The sequence below is a fragment of the Poecilia reticulata genome, unplaced genomic scaffold (assembly GCF_000633615.1).
Source record: "Poecilia reticulata strain Guanapo unplaced genomic scaffold, Guppy_female_1.0+MT scaffold_155, whole genome shotgun sequence".
In the NCBI taxonomy this organism is placed as follows: domain Eukaryota; kingdom Metazoa; phylum Chordata; class Actinopteri; order Cyprinodontiformes; family Poeciliidae; genus Poecilia; species Poecilia reticulata.
In genome coordinates this window covers 734802-753502 of record NW_007615016.1, presented here as the reverse complement: position 1 = coordinate 753502, position 18701 = coordinate 734802, and the positions used below count along the sequence as shown (strand labels likewise).

Below are 18701 nucleotides of genomic sequence, written 5' to 3'. Positions count from 1 at the left end.
CCTCTCCAAGATGGCCGCCGTATTTCCTGCCCCGGAGCAGCCAATGCGGGGTCTACTCTTATATCTATGGTTCCAACAGCTAGGGTGCGCTGCTCATTCAAAAGTTTAGCCTGCTAGCAAACCTGAATTGGACTAAAAACATTTTAAATCTATTCAAAAATGTTGGAATGTAGCTGTTCCCCGAAAACCACAAGTCGGAAGTGTAGTTCATTAGCAATGGCTACAGGGCTAACAGTGTAGCAAACTTGACTTTAGCTTTTGCGCTGTTGCTTAGTTAGCTAAAGCTGGGTAGAAACTATCCAGCATAGTAAACCTTTCCCTTCACACTAACAGCTCTGCTATTTAACTTCCTCTAAATAAGAAGCTCAGGTTGCTAGCATGTTTGAGTTTAGCTTTAGCAATGCTAGCTATCTTTATAAAAGATTTAAAATCTACTCTGGAGCTGTTGCATATAACTCTTTCTAAAAAATAAAGTTAAGATTTGCCACTCATTGAAAACACTGTCCCAAGGTTAACAAACTCATCTTGCTATCATGTTTGACTTTAGCATTAGCTCTGGTGCTAATCTAGTTAAAGTTGGATGCAAGCCTTTTAAAATCTATTCCAACATGGTGGAATGTAAACCACGTCTCTTACAACAACTAAAATGTACCATCCATTAACCACGGATACCTCTGGGAAAAGGAGATTGGTTTGCTAGCAAGTTTAGCTTCAGCATTAGCGCTGGAGCTAAACATGTTAAAACTGGATTAAAACACAAAAACTTTCCCAATCATTTATATATTTTATATAAATATTACTTTACGAAGTACATAACAAATCAGAATAACAGTTAACCGGATTGCCATCTTCTGTTTTAATGTTTAAACAGGATTCATTATGATAATAAAGATGCTATTATTAGTGTCTCACCATTGTTAAATGATACAAAACTTGGTACAACTTCAGATAAATCGCTTTGTTAGTGTAAGAACTGACAGTATGAAATGGCCAGCAGCCTCGCATAGGAAGCTCTGGTATTTAAATGGAGGCTGACTGGTCGGGTTTATTAAGCGTGAATTATGTGGCAGAAACGCGCCGGCGACGCCGCTTCCCTCCGGTTCTAGATGTGGATAATAAAAAGAAAGCAGGATGCAGTGGAAGTGTTTTTGGCTCCGGCTGCAGTTCAGCCGCCATCGGGAGGAATTAGCAGCAACAGGAGAGAGACGGGGGGAGTTTTCCAGGCCCTAATTGAGAAAGAATACGTTTCATTCAGCAAAGCTTGTTCTCCAAGCGCCGCTTGGGTCTGGCGCCTGGGCTCAGCTGGCGCAGCAGGCCGCAGAAAAACAAAAAAACAGAAAATCCCTGCGGTGGCTCCCTGACAGCCCGCCGCCGGCCAGTCTGTCAGGACCACTTCACCTGGCTGCACAGCTGGCAGCCCCTCAGCAAGACACCTCCTACACCATGCTGTAGACATGAGGAGTTTCTCTAAATGTGTAACAGAGTCAGAACCACCGGCCGGCCCAAGGCATAAGCAAACATGGCTGCTACTGCGACAGACGGCACATCGTCTCTGATCTTCATTTTTAACAAAAATCAAGCAGAAACAAAATCAGGCAAAAAAAAAGAAGTCACTTTTTGCAAAAAATGACTTATTATTTTAGTAAGCCGACGATATTTTAGTATCAATCCGACACCAAGTAAGCATAGGACCAGTATCGCTGATACTGATAGTTGAGTTTGACATGTCATCAAATTTCTGATCTTTAGGTGTTTTTGTGGTTATTTTTTATTATTTTCTTCAAACATTGGATGGAACTTAGAAAAAGTTTACAAAATACTTTAATATCATATTAGCCTGATAGACAGAAACGCCAGAAAACAAAAACATTTGTGTTGTCATGAAACTTTGGACACCAAATGACTAAATCAGAGAAATGAAACTTTGACACTGAAAACAAATCTTACAAAGTGTTTTGGTTCAGTTCCTGGTCCGAATATCTTAGTGAGCCTGAAATAAGACAAACTAACTTACAGCGAACCTTTCAGTGAGATATCAGTTCAGTCAACACTTCATTAATATTGATGAAAAGGTGTCAAATGCACATATTTTCACTAATAACTTGGGGAGAATGCCATGTTCATGAAATGATCTCCCGGTTGCTAGGAAACGGTCCGGGCTTGGCCGGGTTGCTAGGAAACGGTCCGGGCTTGGCCGGGTTGCTAGGAAACGGTCCGGGCTTGGCCGGGTACTTCTTTCTGTGTCCTTCTAAATCTGCTCTTTCATTGCATCTCTTCAGGCCTGCTACTGCCTCTAGTGGCGAGGGGGCGGTAACACAACTAATATAACTACATTACTAAATCAGAATAACACAAAGTCCCTTTCGGTTTGCGGCAGCGAGGTCCTTCTCAACAAAACTGGTTTACTAGAGCTCAGCGAAGTCGTTTTATTCTTTTAATTCCTTTGGGCTTCGACCGGTCAAGCTGCAGCTCGTATCTATTAACGAGCTGCGCTTGAGGCCGGCCTCCTTTCCAGCAGGGGCCCAAGATGGCTGCCGCAAAGGTCCCACCACAACGTGAGACGTTTCATCAGACAGACAGAAAGTTCATCTACACTCCAGAACTAAAAAGAAAAACTTAGTGAGACAGAAACGGCCTGATGCCAGAGAGGCTGGACGATGTGAGACAGACAGACAGACAGATGGACATCTGTCTGTCTGTCTGTCTGGCGTTTGTTTGTTTTTGACGTCTAGCTTTACAGCGATCAGGACGGTTCGTGTCTCTCTCAGAGGACAGACAGTCTCACTGTCTGTCCTCTGGCTGGTTTACTCCTGCAGGATTGAGAGACTTCCTGTGGCTCCCTGGGGTCCCGATGCGTCAGGCCCCTCGCAGGCTTCCTGCTTCTTCCCCGTGAAACTCAGGTGGTGCGTCGGGACGATGGCGCGCGGCCGCCTGCTGTGCGTCCTCCTGCTCTGCGTGGCGGACGGAGTGGCGGCCCGGAGCGTTCCCCAGATCAGAACCAAAGGTGAGACCAGTTGGTGCCCGAGCCGCTGTTCTGCTCTGCCTGGTGCTGTTTGGGTTTCATTTGGGGGTATTAGAGTAGAAACGCTTGTGGAAACTGTGTCCTGTTCAGTCACCATTTTGCACAACTTTGTGTTGATCTGTCATATAAAGATATTAAAGTATTAAAGTCATAAAACATGGAGCTTCTGTCCCCTAACGCCTGAAAGTCCTTCACATTTCTTTACTTCATCAGAAAAATGTTTAGTTGGCCTTAAATTTAGTCAAAACGTTAAATTAGTGGAGGGATTGTTAACTCTGGTTATTCCATGCACTTTATTTTTCCTGAGACTTTTCTGCTGTTTCTATAGTTTTCTTAGCATTGCAGAAAAATCTCAAGCTTGAGTCGAAGTTTGGTCGGAGCAAATGTGTCGTTAGCGTTAGCATTAGCGTTAGCGTTAGCATTAGCATTAGCGTTAGCGTCGGCGGAGTGTTTCTGCCGCCTGATCCGTGCGAGGCCCAGCGGCCCGGAAGTGTAGATCCTCGGGCCGAGGAGCKTTTYCTGTTTCCGTGGTGCTTGATGGGCCGACGCTGCTGGTTCCTCTGTTTCTGCTCAGCTGCAACCTCATCAGTCCAACTGTTCCCTGCAGCTTCCAGATGAAAGCCGATGATGGCTGCTTATCGTTAGCGGTGTTGGTTTTCAGGGCTGATTGAAACGCAGTGATGGTGTATTTGTCAGGATGTGTGGAAACAGATGCTTCCAGCTGAGGCTTGTTGCTCAGACGGAGGAGAAACGTCTTCAGGAACCGCTCTGGGATTTATCCCCCGTCGGCGGCGCTGTGGAGCAGCGGGTCGCCCATCCCACTAAGCTTTCAGTTTGTTCCTTCACATTATGGATGTTTTTACTGAACTCTTGGTCTCAGCAACATTAAAAAGTCTGGAAAAGATCCACTGTTACTTCTGGTGCGTCGTGAAAACGTCTGAAATTAAAACATGTAAATCAGCGTTAAACTCTAAAACTTGGTCATGGCAGCATTATGTACAGTTTGAGCCGCCTGCACACTTAACCACTGCGACTCAAGGCGGCTGCAGACATTTTCTACAGAAAACGTTTCTGAGTTTGACAAGTCAAACATTTTCAACTCAGTTTTTTATAGCAAATTTTTGACTTTTCAAGCTTAAGAACATATTTTTTGTCTAGAAATCCTGAGATTAATCTTAAATTTCTGAGCTTTTCACTGGAAATGCTCTCCAGACAGTCAGATAATTAAAATAAAACATAAATCTGACACTTGGATGCTGCTGAATTATTATTTATAAAAAGCAGAGCTGTTTGCTGTCAGGTTTTTAACCCCTGACATCCTGAACATTCACTGTTAAAGAGGTTTCTYCTGTTTTTAGGGCGAATCAGGAGCAGCGCTGAAGATTTCCGCGTGTTTTGTAGTTTTCTGCTATCAAACGGCGCGCCGCTGTTGTTGTGCCGTTTCTGTGGGGACATGAAGGTCTCATTGTCCCAGCTGCGTCTCCTCCTGCCAGGCCGGCTGATTGGGCGGCTCGTTTGTGTTGGTTCTCTTGTTGTTTGCCCCTTCGCCTCTGGGTGACAATTCACACCCCATGGTAAGTTCAGCTCCAGGGCAGCGTCCCTGTCTGGGGAAGTTCATTAACGTGGCTGAAGGCTGCCTGGTTCACAGCTCAGACTCGGATGTGCAGGTTTTCAGGCAGATGCGATGGGATTCCAGACGTCTGCGGCGCAGTGGACAGGTTGGGCTTCATCGTCTGAAGAGGGCCGAGTTTGGCGGGTCGTTCTCMACTCCTGCCCCAGACTGTAGAAACCAGGATGATTCTGGCTCCTCTCTTCTCTTATAATGTGAACAAATGTCATCATGTTTTGAATTCTTACTAAACATAAAAAACYATTTCTTTGAATGTGTTTCCTTCATTTGAGCCTGCGTGTCTGATTTTCCACTTACAAGCTTGTAAGCATGTTATTTGTTCCTGAAAGCATTACCTGCCTGCACTCTGGGTGATTAGACAGAAAGGCAGCACTTCACTCCCACCAGGGAACAGATTGCCCTTTCACTTAGTGCTCGCAGGATGCAATCAGACAGAAAATTGCTGGTCCTGAGTGAGTGAGCAGCGGCAAAGGGCTCCGGCCAGGCAGCAGAGCCGCTTCAGGACAAGCGGCCCCCTGTAGCTGACAGTGACACCATCGTAGCTGGGTTATCAGGGCACTCTATCACTGCTTCCTGGCAGCATTAAATGTCAGAGTTTTGTTAGCAACATGGCGCGCTTCTCTTCCTGGTAAAGGGGAATCTCCAGGTTGTCCTTTGTCACATTTTCTCTGAAACCACAGTAGTCTGCAGCTGCTAATCCAGGCTGTGTTATGAACAGCCTGTCTTCAGAAGCCAGACTAATTAGAGCCAAAGATTTCCTCTACTTCTGCTGTCCGTTACCACCTCTTTGTGTTCTCCAGATCTCCGCGCGTCCAGGCCTCTCATCATACCAGGGTATCCAGAAAACACCACAGTGGTGGTTGGTGGCCAGGCGAAACTCTCATGCAAAGTCCACAGGCCGGTTTCCACCAAGGTGCAGTGGCTGAAATCCAGCAGCTCAGGACAAACCGGAGCAGGACCGCCTCGCATCAAGGCCCTGACAGTAAGAACTCATCTGCAGCAGAAGCTCTGCCATTTCATTTGTAATGTTGGGCAAGAATGAAGTCCCTTCTCTAAACTACCATCTCCTCTGCAGACCCTGAAAGGTAATGGCTCCAAGGTCAGCACCCTCCATCTGCTCAATATCACCATGGAGGATGCAGGCGAATACATCTGCATGGCCGAGAGCGTCCATGGGGGGCGGACCGCTCAGGCCATGCAGTCAGCATGGTTGGAAGTCCTGCCTGGTGAGGAAGAGTCATTCACTCCAGATCAATCCAGTCTGCTTTTACCAAACTCCAGAGAGCTAGCTAGTCATCTTTTAGCTAACACTAGCTAGTTATCTTTTAGCTAACACTAGCTAGTCATATTTTAGCTAACACTAGCTAGTCATATTTTAGCTAACACTAGCTAGTCATCTTTTAGCTAACATTAGCTAGTCATCTTTTAGCTAACATTAGCTAGTCATCTTTTAGCTAACACTAGCTAGTCATATTTTAGCTAACACTAGCTAGTCATATTTTAGCTAACACTAGCTAGTCATCTTTTAGCTAACATTAGCTAGTCATCTTTTAGCTAACATTAGCTAGTCATCTTTTAGCTAACATTAGCTGCATCCAACAGCTTTACTCAACTCAGTAAGTTACAGTCTGAAAATTGTGAAAAGTTCTTTGCGTTTTGCTGGTTTTCTGCCTAACACACCTGCGTAGCTCCGCACAGCAGCAGCAGGTCTCCTTCACAGGTGTAAACCCAGCGCGGGCGTCTGCGTCTCAGCACTCATGTTGCGTTTAGAGGCAGCTTGAAAAACCAGGTCACGACGTTTTAACGATTAAATCGTTTTAATGGCTGATAAAGTGACAGAGGACACAGATATGGGAAGTGCGGAAGCTCCTACGGTATCAGATTGACAGAGGAATAACAGAGAGTTGGCCGTTCTAAGGTAAAAACAACAAACAGCTGCCAGTCCAAGGGGGGCACAGCTGACTCTGCAGGTGGGCGATGCCCCCCAATGCTGCCGGGCCTGAAACTGCCTCCTTGCGACCTTAGAGGACCAAACCGAGGTTTGGTGTGAACGCTAACCGACCTCTGACCTCTGGTCCTCCAAACCTCGGTCTGGGTTCGGTTTGAATATGAACGCCCAGCGGACCAGAGACCGCTCCAAAAGCAGGAAGTGGACTACAGAGCAGGGCATTCTGGGTAAATCCAACCAAAGCTAACATGTTAGCCTAGCGCTAGCAGCAGAAATGGCTCCTGGTCTTTAGCCTAAAGAGAAATCCTCCAACCGCTAAAATCCTCCATCTTGTTTCCATCTGGTGAAGAAGGAAGTTGCTCTCAGTGTCTTCAGAGGTTTTTGTGTCGTTTCCTTCAGTGGTTCTTGGTGCAGCGCCCCCACAGGCCAGGAGGGGAACAGGCTGGTTTTGATGAAATTTCAACCTTTTGACCCGCAGTATCTCCTTTCTTAGGTGCCATCAAATCCAGAACAGCAGAAGTGACCGCTGCTGAAATCCGACCAGGTAACTTTTCATTTCATTTTGATTAACTGATTACGGCCAAGCTGCAGCCAGAAGGTCTTTGGTTTGGAGCTCACATGTTCTGCATGTCTGTAGATTACCCTTGGCATGTGAGTGTGTATGATCGTTTGTCCTTCATGTCTCTGCTGCCCTGATATTGACTGGGGCGATGGTGGCATCGGTGGTAGGCGCTCGTCTTGTAACCGGGTTACCGGTTTGAGTTGTTGTGTCCTTGGGAGAAACTCTTCATCCTGCTGGTGGTGGTCAGAAGTGACGCCGCCGCCTGGTAGCCTTGCTTGGCACCATCAGGGTGTGAATGTCTAATGCCAAGACAGAAAGACGTCTCCAGAGGATATGCTGTAGTGTGAGGCGTTTGGGGTCCTCTGGACAAGTACAGGCTGTTGCCAGAGAGTCCTATCCAGAGTGTATTTCGCTTCAGACCCAGTAGGTCGGAAAGATGGGCAAATATGAAATCCTGTAAGAAACAAGAGGCTAGAACATGACTGGCCCTTGAAAAATTCAGCTTCTTGTGTTGATTGAGCAAAGCTTCTCTGTCTGTTGACTCACTTCAGCTTCACTGATCCTTCACCACCCGCCTCCATCCTCTGTCACGTTGCAACATGTTCATTAGCTTCAGCCGGTCCTCTTGCTCGCTCCTCTTCTTGACCCCTTTTCTGGAGTGATAAAGGAGGGAGGGCGATTGCTGTGTTAGCCGTATCGCTCTCAGCCACCCAGTAAGTTGCTGAAGAGGAGGAGGGGTTGGATTGAGGAGGGTCGGGTCATTAAGGCCTCGGTTTCCATGGCAGCTCCATTGTGCTTATGCATATGTGGGGACAGAAAATGCTGATGAGGTGCAAGGTCATAGCTGAGGGCTTACAGATTGAGCCAGAGACTGGCTAATGCTGTGTGGCAGTGGATTAAAACCAGTCCTGGCGCGGCTCTTCTAACACTTCTCTTGAATTTGACAGAGGTTCCTCAGGACCTTGGTGAGGAAGACGCCACTGAAAATCTTCTGCTGGAGCCGGGAAACATTTTGAAGCTGCGCTGCGATGCGAACAGCCGGCCAGGCATGGCGGTCAGCTGGTACAAGGAGGGGGTCAGGCTGCTGGCCACGCCCCGCATCCAGCTGCGTGGCGCCATCATGGAGATCACAGGTGTGACGTATGAGGATTCAGGGCTGTATGCCTGTGTTCTTCGAGGAACTAGAAATCCCGTGCAGAACTTCACAATCACTGTGGCGGGTAAGATGAACAGACATTTGGTTCCTCGTGACAGAAAATCAGATTTGTATCCGGTTAGTGAATCTCACGTCTTGTTATCAGACATGCTGGGATCAGGAGACGACGATGAGGACGACGGCGTGGACGATTCATCTGCTGAAACTGAAAAGGACCAAGTTTACTTCTCTAGGGGTGTGTAGTTGTTTTCACAACGTCTGACTCGGGTTACAGATTCTCCCGTCTTTGTTTCTGCAACCCAAGTTGCAGAAACAAAGACTTGACGTCTGACTGGGCCGAAGACTTTCGGCTCAGCTCGGCCTTTTCCCTCAGACTCAACGTAGATTTGCCCTTCAGAAACGTACAACCAACCTAGCTTGTCCCTCGAAGGCTTTAGATTTGAGTGGAACTTGGGGAAAATAACTTGTAAGCATCCATAACCCCATCAACCCCATATTTCATGCCGCGGCGTTTCATCAAAATCTTAACTTTGTTGGTGTTTGTCTCCACAGGGCCCTACTGGACCCACAGCCACCGCATGGAGAAGAAGCTGTACGCAGTTCCTGCAGGAAACACTGTGAAGTTTCGCTGCCCTGCTATGGGGAGCCCAGTGCCGACAATCCGCTGGCTGAAAAACGGACGTGAATTCAGAGGAGAGCATCGCATCGGTGGGATTAAGGTTAGTGGAAGTCTGACCTTCTTACGAGAGACAGATTTAGTGTTTTCACTCTTTATGATATCTGACTTCAGCTCAGACATCAGCACTGGAGCCTGGTGATGGAGAGCGTTGTGCCCTCAGACAGAGGGAACTACACCTGCGCCGTGGAGAACAGATACGGATCCATCACCCACAGCTACGTTCTGGATGTTTTGGGTAGGACACGGACCATCGCGCTTCAGATTTAACTAAATACAGACGGTATCTGGCTGATGGTACCCAAAGCTTCAGTCAGCACTTGTTAAAGATTTAATTTGAGGGTTGAACAGAAGGTTCCTGGGATTGACGATGACCGCCAGAACAAGGACGGTCAGGCGTCCAGTCCAGTTTTCTACCTGATTGGTGACAAGAAACTGAGGAGGGCTGCAAATTGTTTGTTCACTTGTTTTGGTGGATGTTGAGCACGGGGCCAGTTTCTCTCCCTGCTGACGGGGACAAGAGGTGGAGACTAACGAGAAAACTAACGAGATCGGAAAGTGACCGCAGATCAGAGAGGCCGCTGCCAGAGAGGCAGGCGAACAGACCCAGTCTGATCCCATCCTGGATCTTGTTCTGCTCCCACATTCAGATGAAACATGCTGCTTCAGTGCCTCCTCCTGCCTTGTCTCCATGCAGAGCGCTCCCCCCACAGGCCCATCCTGCAGGCCGGTCTCCCTGCCAACACCACAGCGGTGGTGGGCAGCGACGTCCAGCTGCACTGCAAGGTTTACAGCGACGCTCAGCCTCACATCCAGTGGCTCAAACACGTTGAAAGGAACGGCAGCCGCTACGGTCCCGATGGGACGCCCTACGTTCAGGTCCTCAAGGTTTGCATCCACCGTGGAACGAGTCAGATCGGATCAGACCCGGACACGGGGTTTTGATGCTCACCTTCTGTAACTCATGTCTGGCAGACCGGCAGTCTGAACATGTCCGAGGTGGAGGTGCTCTACCTGTCTAAGGTGACCATGGAGGACGCAGGAGAGTACACCTGCCTGGCTGGAAATTCAATCGGCTTTGCCTTCCAGTCGGCCTGGCTCACCGTGCTGTCAGGTAAACATGATTCTGTTTATATCGTTTAGTAACACGGCATTTCACCAATATAAGCCAGGAGATGCAGACTGTCTTCATACTGCTGCAGGCCCAGGCTCTTCTTCTCCTGTCTCATTGAGGTAGAATAGTCCTGATCGGTGGGCATTGATGACAGGAACCAGAGGAAGAACTGGAGCTGCACCAGTAACTTACGTTCCTTAACAAGCTCTATTAAATCTTCTTGAGACGTTTTGCACTCCTCGTATCACCGGGAAGGTAACTAAGATGCCAAACTGTGACAGCAGTTTCTGTCTGTTTGCACATCAAGTCAAAGTTTTCCAGAAAATGTTTCCAAATGAGGCGAATGAGACGGAGGAAGGAAGAAAAGCACGAATATACCTGCTTTGTTTTATCTCATAAACATAACAGAGTCTTATTTACTCAGATGTTACCAACACGCTGCGGTGTGGCAGCATGAACAAGAGTCGGGTCAAAGGTCAATGTCCCAAAGAGACTCTTTCTTTACCTGAATGTTGCCAGAGGAGTCCAAAGTGACGTCTTGAGTAAAATCCATAAAACTCTCACCTGTAGAGCAGATTTAGTCCTTTTGCAGCTTCAGCCCAGCATTTTGGCCTCCAGCTGTTTGAGTCTCTCTGGTTCCTGCAGAGGAAGAAGCAGCCGAGTCCATGGAGACCATGGAGACCAAGTACACCGACATCATCATCTACGCCTGTGGCTTCGTGGCTCTGATCATGGCCGTCGTCATCGTGGTGCTGTGCCGGATGCAGGTCCATCCACGGAGGGAGCCTTTCGACGCACTTCCTGTCCAGAAGCTGTCCAAGTTCCCTCTGCGCAGACAGGTGCGGCGCTAACAGCTGATCTGGACTGTTCAGCTCTATACTGGTCCATCATTTACATAAATAAAGAGCTTAATGCATAAACAGGCTCATTATGAACCCTGAAGGTTCGTAAGACATCCAGGGAAAACCCGGTGGTAGGTGGCGCTAGAGCGCTCCGCCGTGTTTTAAAGTTACAAACATTCAGAGCAAGAATCATAATGTGTGAGGCCAGCAGGCAGCTGCAGGACGACACAATCAGCTGAACCGGTTTACTGGTGGGTCACAGCAACATCTGAACTAAACCAGCGATGCCAAGCCTGGAGGGCCGCCAGGCTGACGATACACTGTGTCTATAGAAACAAATGTATGATCCAAAAGGAAGGTTGCTGAACTTTAGTCTGTTTTTGTGAAGTACTCAGTGGAGTCCAACTCGTCTGGGAAGTCCAGCGCGTCTCTGATGAGGGTGGCTCGCCTGTCGTCCGGCTGCTCGCCGATGCTAGCTGGAGTTCTGGAGTTCGAGCTGCCGTACGATCCAGACTGGGAGTTTCCCAGGGAGAAGTAAGTCTCAACACAGTCGATGTCCTGCAGCAGGGAGGTGAAAGGTTGTGTCCTGAAATCCTAAAAGGTTGTGAGGTTTCATTTGGCTCAGTAAGAGGTTCAGCTATCGAATCATGTGGGGACCTAAAATAAAAGCCTGCAGGACATTTCTGGCTCTCCAGCCTGTAGTTTAAGAAACCAAAGGTTCAAATTATGGATTTGTACAATTCTCATTTGTCTCTCTCTAGCCTGACTCTGGGAAAACCTCTTGGCGAGGGCTGCTTCGGTCAGGTGGTCAGGGCCGAAGCTTTTGGCATCAACAGGGACTTCCCGGATCAGGCCACCACTGTTGCAGTCAAGATGCTGAAAGGTGAAAATGAAGAAATGAAAGTAAGTGATGAGTTTTCGGCTTTCTGTCGGTCTAAACGACACGGCCTGTTCTTCAGATGACGCCACAGACAAAGACCTGGCAGACCTCATTTCAGAGATGGAGCTGATGAAAGTGATGGACAAGCACAAGAACATCATCAACCTGCTGGGGGTCTGCACACAGGATGGTGAGCTTGATGGTCCTCCTGTCTCCTAAAGCCTGAGTGATCCCAGCCCCGAGGCTGCAGCCACAGCAACCGGCCCTTCATCCTGTTGTTGCCCCTCCTCAGGCCCCCTGTACGTGCTGGTGGAGTTCGCCTCCAAAGGCAGCCTGAGGGAGTACCTGCGGGCCAGGCGGCCTCCAGGCATGGATTACACCTTTGATGTGACTAAAGTGCCTGAGGAGCAGCTCACCTTCAAAGACCTGCTGTCCTGCGCCTACCAGGTGGCCCGAGGGATGGAGTACCTGGCCTCTAAAAGGGTGGGTTCACTTGAAATGTAGGCTCTCCTGCAGTCGTCTCACTGTTTCTGGTACAAACTGACTCCGGCCCCCAGCAGAGAAGGGAAACGTTATGTGGCCCTCAGGAAAAGGTTTGGGGCCCCTGGACTAAGTAATCTGATTACACTGGTGGGACTCAGGGCTTCACAATCTGTTTACATTTCTCCTTCATAGTCGAACCTATAAAATTAGGAGACATTGCTATGGTTTGCGATGCTAACTGTGTTTAGCATCCCAGATGGGTGAAGCGGCTTAATGGCCGATTGGTTTGCGGATCCTTCATTAAACGGCGTTTTGACTCTGAATCCCGCCGGCCGGACCAGCTGTTGTCCTCCCTTTCTCTTTCTACTCTTTGCCCCCTTCACCCCGTTTTTCAGTTCCTTTCATTTTCCCAGCATGCACTCTGTCTGTGAGTGCGTCTTATCAACACGTCTCTTTGTCTGTGCCAGCCGGTGTCTCGGAGCGGCATTCCTGAGCAGCGAGCTGCCGCAGCTTCAGTCCTGTTTACTCTCCATCTGCCTGTCCCTTCGGCTTGCAGGGCTTTGTCCTTCCTAACGTCGCCATAAATCTGTTAGCAAACAGGCGAGCGGAGCAGAGCCGTCGTCTGGCATCAGGTTTCTGGCTCTGCTGAATGCCAGAGTCTGAAACTAACCCACCATTACGGGGAGACCCACAAACCCAGAGCGGTTCGTTCTGCAGCTCCCCACAAATCCCGCGACTATTTCCAATGAAACCAAAATAAACTTAATGACATACGTTGAATGTGGGCAAACACTGCTTTCTTTTTTCCCCTCTTCCTGAAGGGTTGGTTTAAACTCCAGGATTTCTATATAAAGACCATTTTATTTTTGTGGAATTCACTACAATGAGGCCCTGTGAGCTGATTTTAGACTGCCAGTCTTTTCATTTGGGCAGAGAATGTGCAATTACGTTTTACCATACGCCGTGAAATAACAACCCAGACTTATCCGGAAGCTTTCATGACTCTAAAAGCAGAAAGAAAAACATTTTTCTGCCCTCTTGTGAAGTTTATTCTGTGAAAATCAGAATCTGTGATTACACATCCTCACATTAAGGCCTTAAAATGTCCTAATTTCACAAAAATAAAGTAAGTTAGCCTCATCACAGGGTTTGTTTTTTGAGCTAGAACGATTAAATCTAATATGTTGCTGGTAGTTTTTGCTCATTGAACTTTTCTCAGTGAAAAGTTTGACTCGGACGTCTCATAGCATTCTGAGAGGCTACTGCTAACTGGCTGCTAATATAACCTAGCTAGCTAGCTGGCTAGCTGTTTTGCATGTGTCGTGGGTAAGTGCAAATTCATCGCCGGTTGGCTGGACAAAGTTCATACATTTCCATGGAAATGCAGGTCTTACATTTTATTCAGAATGGTCTTAAAAAGTTTTATATTTGAGCTGTGAAACCTCTAGAAACCTTGTTGCTTCAGACCAGCAGCTAACGGAGCAGAACCGAGAGACGGGCCATAAAGTCAGGTCTGTTTCCTGTCTGTGTTCCTGCAGTGCATCCACAGGGACCTGGCAGCCAGGAACGTCCTGGTGACGGAGGACAACGTGATGAAGATCGCAGACTTCGGCCTGGCCAGAGGCGTCCACCAGATCGACTACTACAAGAAAACCACCAACGTGAGTTTGTGCTGCTGCACTTTCTCACCAGGAAAAGCTCCTGTCAAGCAGGTGGCCTTGAAGTTCATCAGGTTGGCTGAAAGGGGGAGAAAGTTGCTGCTTTTCTGCATATTTTGATGTGGATTCAAAGAAGAAAGGAAGAGGGAAAAATGCCAGATTCACTTAAATGAATTGGCTTCGTTTTCATGAAGCCGAGGTTCAAGCAGCTGGTCAAAGCTCTGCTCTCCGTCTCTGACGAGGTGAGACCCGCGACAACAGCAACCTTTAGCTGAGCCGGTCCCAAACTCCTCAAATTAGGAAGGAACATAGTTGGGATCCAAAGGAGGGAAGACGGCAAACAAGCAAAGGCTGGAGGTGGTGATGAAGGGAGGAAACGAGAGGAAGGAGAGAAGGAGGCTTTGATGCAGGAGAGGAGAACATTTAGACAATGAGAAAGGAAAGTCATGTTGACTCTCCAAACCGATCCTGGCTGGTGAAACTCAGTGGCTAACGTGTCTGCAGGGCCGGCTGCCGGTGAAATGGATGGCACCAGAAGCTTTGTTTGACAGAGTCTACACCCACCAGAGCGACGTGTGAGTCCAACTCTTCCAGAGCCGCGGGGTTCTGATGGAGCCGGAGCTAACGTGGTGGTCTGACCATGTCTCCCTCAGATGGTCGTTCGGCGTCCTGATGTGGGAGATTTTCACGCTGGGCGGGTCGCCGTACCCCGGCATCCCGGTGGAGGAGCTGTTCAAGCTGCTGAAGGAGGGCCACCGCATGGACAAGCCGTCCAACTGCACACACGAACTGTAAGTCAGAAACTCCTCCGTCCGAACGAAACGGGTTTTGGGTTTTGTCCAGGAACTCCGGTCCATTTCCAAGGTGTGAACGCTAACTGACCTCTGACCTCCAAACCTCGGTCTGGGTTCGGTTGAAGTGAACTCTGGTTGGTTTGAATGTGAACAAAAAGCGGACCAGAGACCGCCCCAAAAGCAGGAAGTGGACTATAGTGCAGGGCATTCTGGGTAAATCCAACCAAAGCTARCATGCTAGCCTAGCGCTAGCAGCAGAAATGGCTCCTGGTCTTTAGCCTAAAGAGAAATCCTCCAACCGCTAAAATCCTCCATCTTGTTTCCATCTGGTGAAGAAGGAAGTTGCTCTCAGTGTCTTCAGGTTTTTGTGTCGTTTCCTTCAGTGGTTCTTGGTGCAGCGCCCCCACAGGCCAGGAGGGGAACAGGTTGGTTTGACTCAGAGCAGCTGGGGGTGGAGCAGATGTTCTGGGTCCAGTAGAACCGGGTCTACAAGATATTTGTGCCGGAAAAGTTTTTTTATTTTAGTCTTAAATACAAATCGTTTATATTTTTTGTACAGTTTTGGGTTCATTTCTGCTTTGTGTTCTCTTGATAAAATACTTTTTTTGAGTCTTTATACTCCAGTTATTAATGAATTAATTGCTAAATTAGTTGACAATAACTTGAGTAATTAATTAAAAGTCGTTTCACGCCTTGTGATGTTGTGATGAAATGTTCGTTTCCCTGCAGCTACATGCTGATGCGTGAATGCTGGCACGCTGTTCCCACCCAGAGACCGACGTTCAAGCAGCTGGTGGAGGAGCTGGACAAGGCGCTGCTCTCCATCTCTGACGAGGTGAGACCCGCTGCAACACCAGCCTTTAACTGAGCCGGCCCAAAACTCTCCCAATTATCCAGTGGTTTAAAACACGTATTTTACACGCCTGGAAAGCGGTGAAGCCGTTAAAGTCTGACGACGTCTCTGAGAACTGAAAAACACAGAAGCAGCAGAAAAACTCTGCAAACTAAAAACGATGTGATTAGGGCTGGGTGATGTGCATTTATTGCTGCAACCACAGGAAATAAAACCAAAAGGAAAAATCCTGCAAATCCATAAGAGCTCCAGGCCACTAGGGGGAGTCTGGCGCATCTGATGCTATCAATGTAAATATCCTGATACTGTAAAAAACCGTGTGTCATGTCACACATCTTTACTGTCTTCCTCCATCTTTCCCCTGACTGTAAATCATCATATTCTGACTTTACCATAAACAAGTAGGATTTGTTGGCTGACTCCCCCTAGTGGCCTGGAGGACTTTTGTGTTTCAGACTTGGGGCATTTCCTGTTTGCAGCATTTTGAGATTTCAGGATTTTCATTTTGTTGTTTGCTTCTAATTTCTGTTATCCGTTTTTCTGTTTATTTTTTTCCAGTTGTGTTTTAGAATTTGCATCATTTATGTGTTTGTTGTTTTCACTCGTTTTATTAGTCCCTGATTTGAGCCTGACCAGTCTTCCTCTGACCCCCGCAGTACCTGGACCTGTCCACGCCGTTCGAGCAGTACTCGCCGTCCTGTGAGGACACTTCCAGCTCCTGCTCCTCCGACAACGACTCCGTTTTTACGCACGACGCCCTGTCCACCGACCTCCTGGCCTACCAGGACGTCCGTTCTCGGATCGACCCCAAAACGGCTCTGCGATAGACTCTGCTTCCTGCTGGCGCCTCACCGAAGGTCCAAGCTGCATTTCCCAACTCAAAGGTTTCATTCTCATTGGACTTTTCATGGAAGCCCTTGGATAGACGAAGGCATTTCTATCCACACGGAGCAGTGAGGCCAGCGGAGGAAAACGGACGCAGCGCTCCGGAGAACAAGCTGAACTCTGCTGACGGCGAAACGAGGCGGCGCTGCAGGAAAGACGCTGGAGCTCAAAACTCATTCTGTGCTTTTTCTGCGGTTAGTTTTCCTCTGGAGAGGCGAAGAGCTGCTTCACCAACCCAGAAACCTGAAGACGTTTTAAAGACAAATTACTATTTTGCTATGATAAAAAGTTAAGAAATTGATTGTTGATATAAATTGCTCTATATAATAATATTTTACGTTTGTATTGCTTATTTAAAAAAGAAGTCTTAAATCTCAGGATCTCTCACTCTAAGAAGTTGCCGTAGTGGCAGCAAAGTGCCTGAACTGATGATTTCCTGTGAATATATTAGAATAATAAAATATTTTATGTACATATCAGTGACAGAACAACAGCTGCCTTTCACCAATTATTCTGAATGACATAAATATGATGTTATTGTTGGGAAAATGAGAGAAAATGTTGACCTCAAAGTACCAAACGTATTCAAAGTTTAGAGGTTGAGAAAGGAAAAGAAGCGGTTCGAGAGTTTTACTTGAGAACTCTTCAAATTAAATCTTGAATTTTTTTAAAGAAAATGGAACCACAAAAACAGTTGAGGTTTTGAGTCTTTTGGATTTGAGATTCACTCTAAGCAGTTACTATCTTACCTGTAGTAAATAACACTAGGAAACTTCATTTAGCATTAATTCAGATTAGCTCACCTGAGGCTAAAGCTAACGGCTGATATGAGGAGGACAGAGACAGAGGGAGTCAAAACAACTCATTTTGTGAAGATAATGTCATATTTAAGGAAAAAACAGGATGATTTAAGTGGAGAATGTAGGTTGGAGGCGGTGCGCCATGAATGATCTTCCCCCGTGAAACGGTGAAACCCATAAATACTCATTCCTTTAGTTTGCATTTTTAATTTTGCTTAAGGCAACAACTTTCTGCTCCAAGAAGAAAGAAAATTAAAATAAAATAATGGGAAAAGTCCACACACATCTGGAGTTTCTGTGTATACACAAATACAGTGCTCGCAAGTTTTAGCAGCACTGGAATCCCGTACACCTCTGTTACTACAAGCACTGACAGCAGTCAGTTGAAAGCAAGTTTTCCACTTTTGTGATTGTCTGACTGATAAACGCATAAATTGTTGTGAAAAGCTTAAACATTACTGTGATTCCAGTGGACTGTATGTATGTAGACAATCAAATGCTCCATTCTCCGTTTGTTTCACACAGGAAGACCAATGGTGGCGGACACGCCTCCATGACCAGCTTCTGTCCTGCAAACATGGACAATTTAAAGATATTTATTTGCTTTGAGACGTCAGGTGTCTCCATATGAAGCCGTTTAATTTACTTACATTTCTGCTTGTTTCACACAGGACAATGATCAGTGGTGCACCACCTCCATGCTTCATCTTCTGTTAATACTTAACAGCTTCTTGGTAAACAAAAGTCCACTGTGACAATAACGACGGCTTGTTCACTGCAAAAACACTCAATGTTTCCAAGTAGTTTTGGTCAAATATTCACTTAAAATAAGTCAAAACTAACTTACAAGTAACGTCTCAGCAAGATGCAGGAGCTTGTTTCAAGTAATTCCTTAATATTGATTAAAACGTTGGGAAAACAAACTTATACATGAAGTCATCTGCCAGTGGAAACAGAACTTTTGTTTTATTTTAATCTCACTTGGTGAGATTTAGTGTTTTTTTCTGTGTTGTTTTGCGTCCTGGTCATTGTCTGATATCGAAAACTTGTCAGCTTTTTAAAGGAGCTCATCTCAGAAATCTACATTAAATGACTTCTGATCATTGATCCGTTTGAACAGAGGCGTAAACTTCCTGTGTTGTTTGTGTTCTTGAGATTTATGTCAAGAAAACATTGCAAAAAAACTTCTTACCAAGTATTTCTGGTGTAGTTTCTAGTTCACTCAAAATAAAATAAAACTAACTTACAGGCAACTCTTCAGGAAGAAATAGGAGTTTGTTTTAGGTCGATAATTTCTTAATCTACTCTAAAAACCCACTGACAGATTATTTCACAATCTGTGTGCACTGCGCTGTTACCTAGCAACCCCAGCTCAGCCCAGTCCGTTACCTAGCAACC

At 46.9% G+C, this 18701-nt stretch overlaps 1 protein-coding gene across 1 annotated transcript in view; it reads left to right on the top strand.

The window, feature by feature from the left end:
• Positions 1–18071, top strand: part of fgfr4 (fibroblast growth factor receptor 4) — a 20399-nt gene extending 2328 nt beyond the window's left edge. The window contains 21 exon segments of the mRNA XM_008401953.2: positions 2817–3004; positions 5453–5634; positions 5728–5878; positions 7094–7144; positions 8110–8382; positions 8464–8553; positions 8871–9037; positions 9109–9232; positions 9692–9882; positions 9970–10108; positions 10754–10947; positions 11339–11484; positions 11712–11833; positions 11910–12020; positions 12123–12313; positions 13852–13974; positions 14476–14546; positions 14625–14762; positions 15495–15600; positions 16275–16388; positions 16391–18071. Of these exon segments, the coding sequence (XP_008400175.2) occupies positions 2917–3004; positions 5453–5634; positions 5728–5878; positions 7094–7144; positions 8110–8382; positions 8464–8553; positions 8871–9037; positions 9109–9232; positions 9692–9882; positions 9970–10108; positions 10754–10947; positions 11339–11484; positions 11712–11833; positions 11910–12020; positions 12123–12313; positions 13852–13974; positions 14476–14546; positions 14625–14762; positions 15495–15600; positions 16275–16388; positions 16391–16543 (2925 nt within the window). The 5' untranslated portion in view covers positions 2817–2916 and the 3' untranslated portion in view covers positions 16544–18071.
• The last annotated feature ends 630 nt before the right edge of the window (positions 18072–18701 follow it).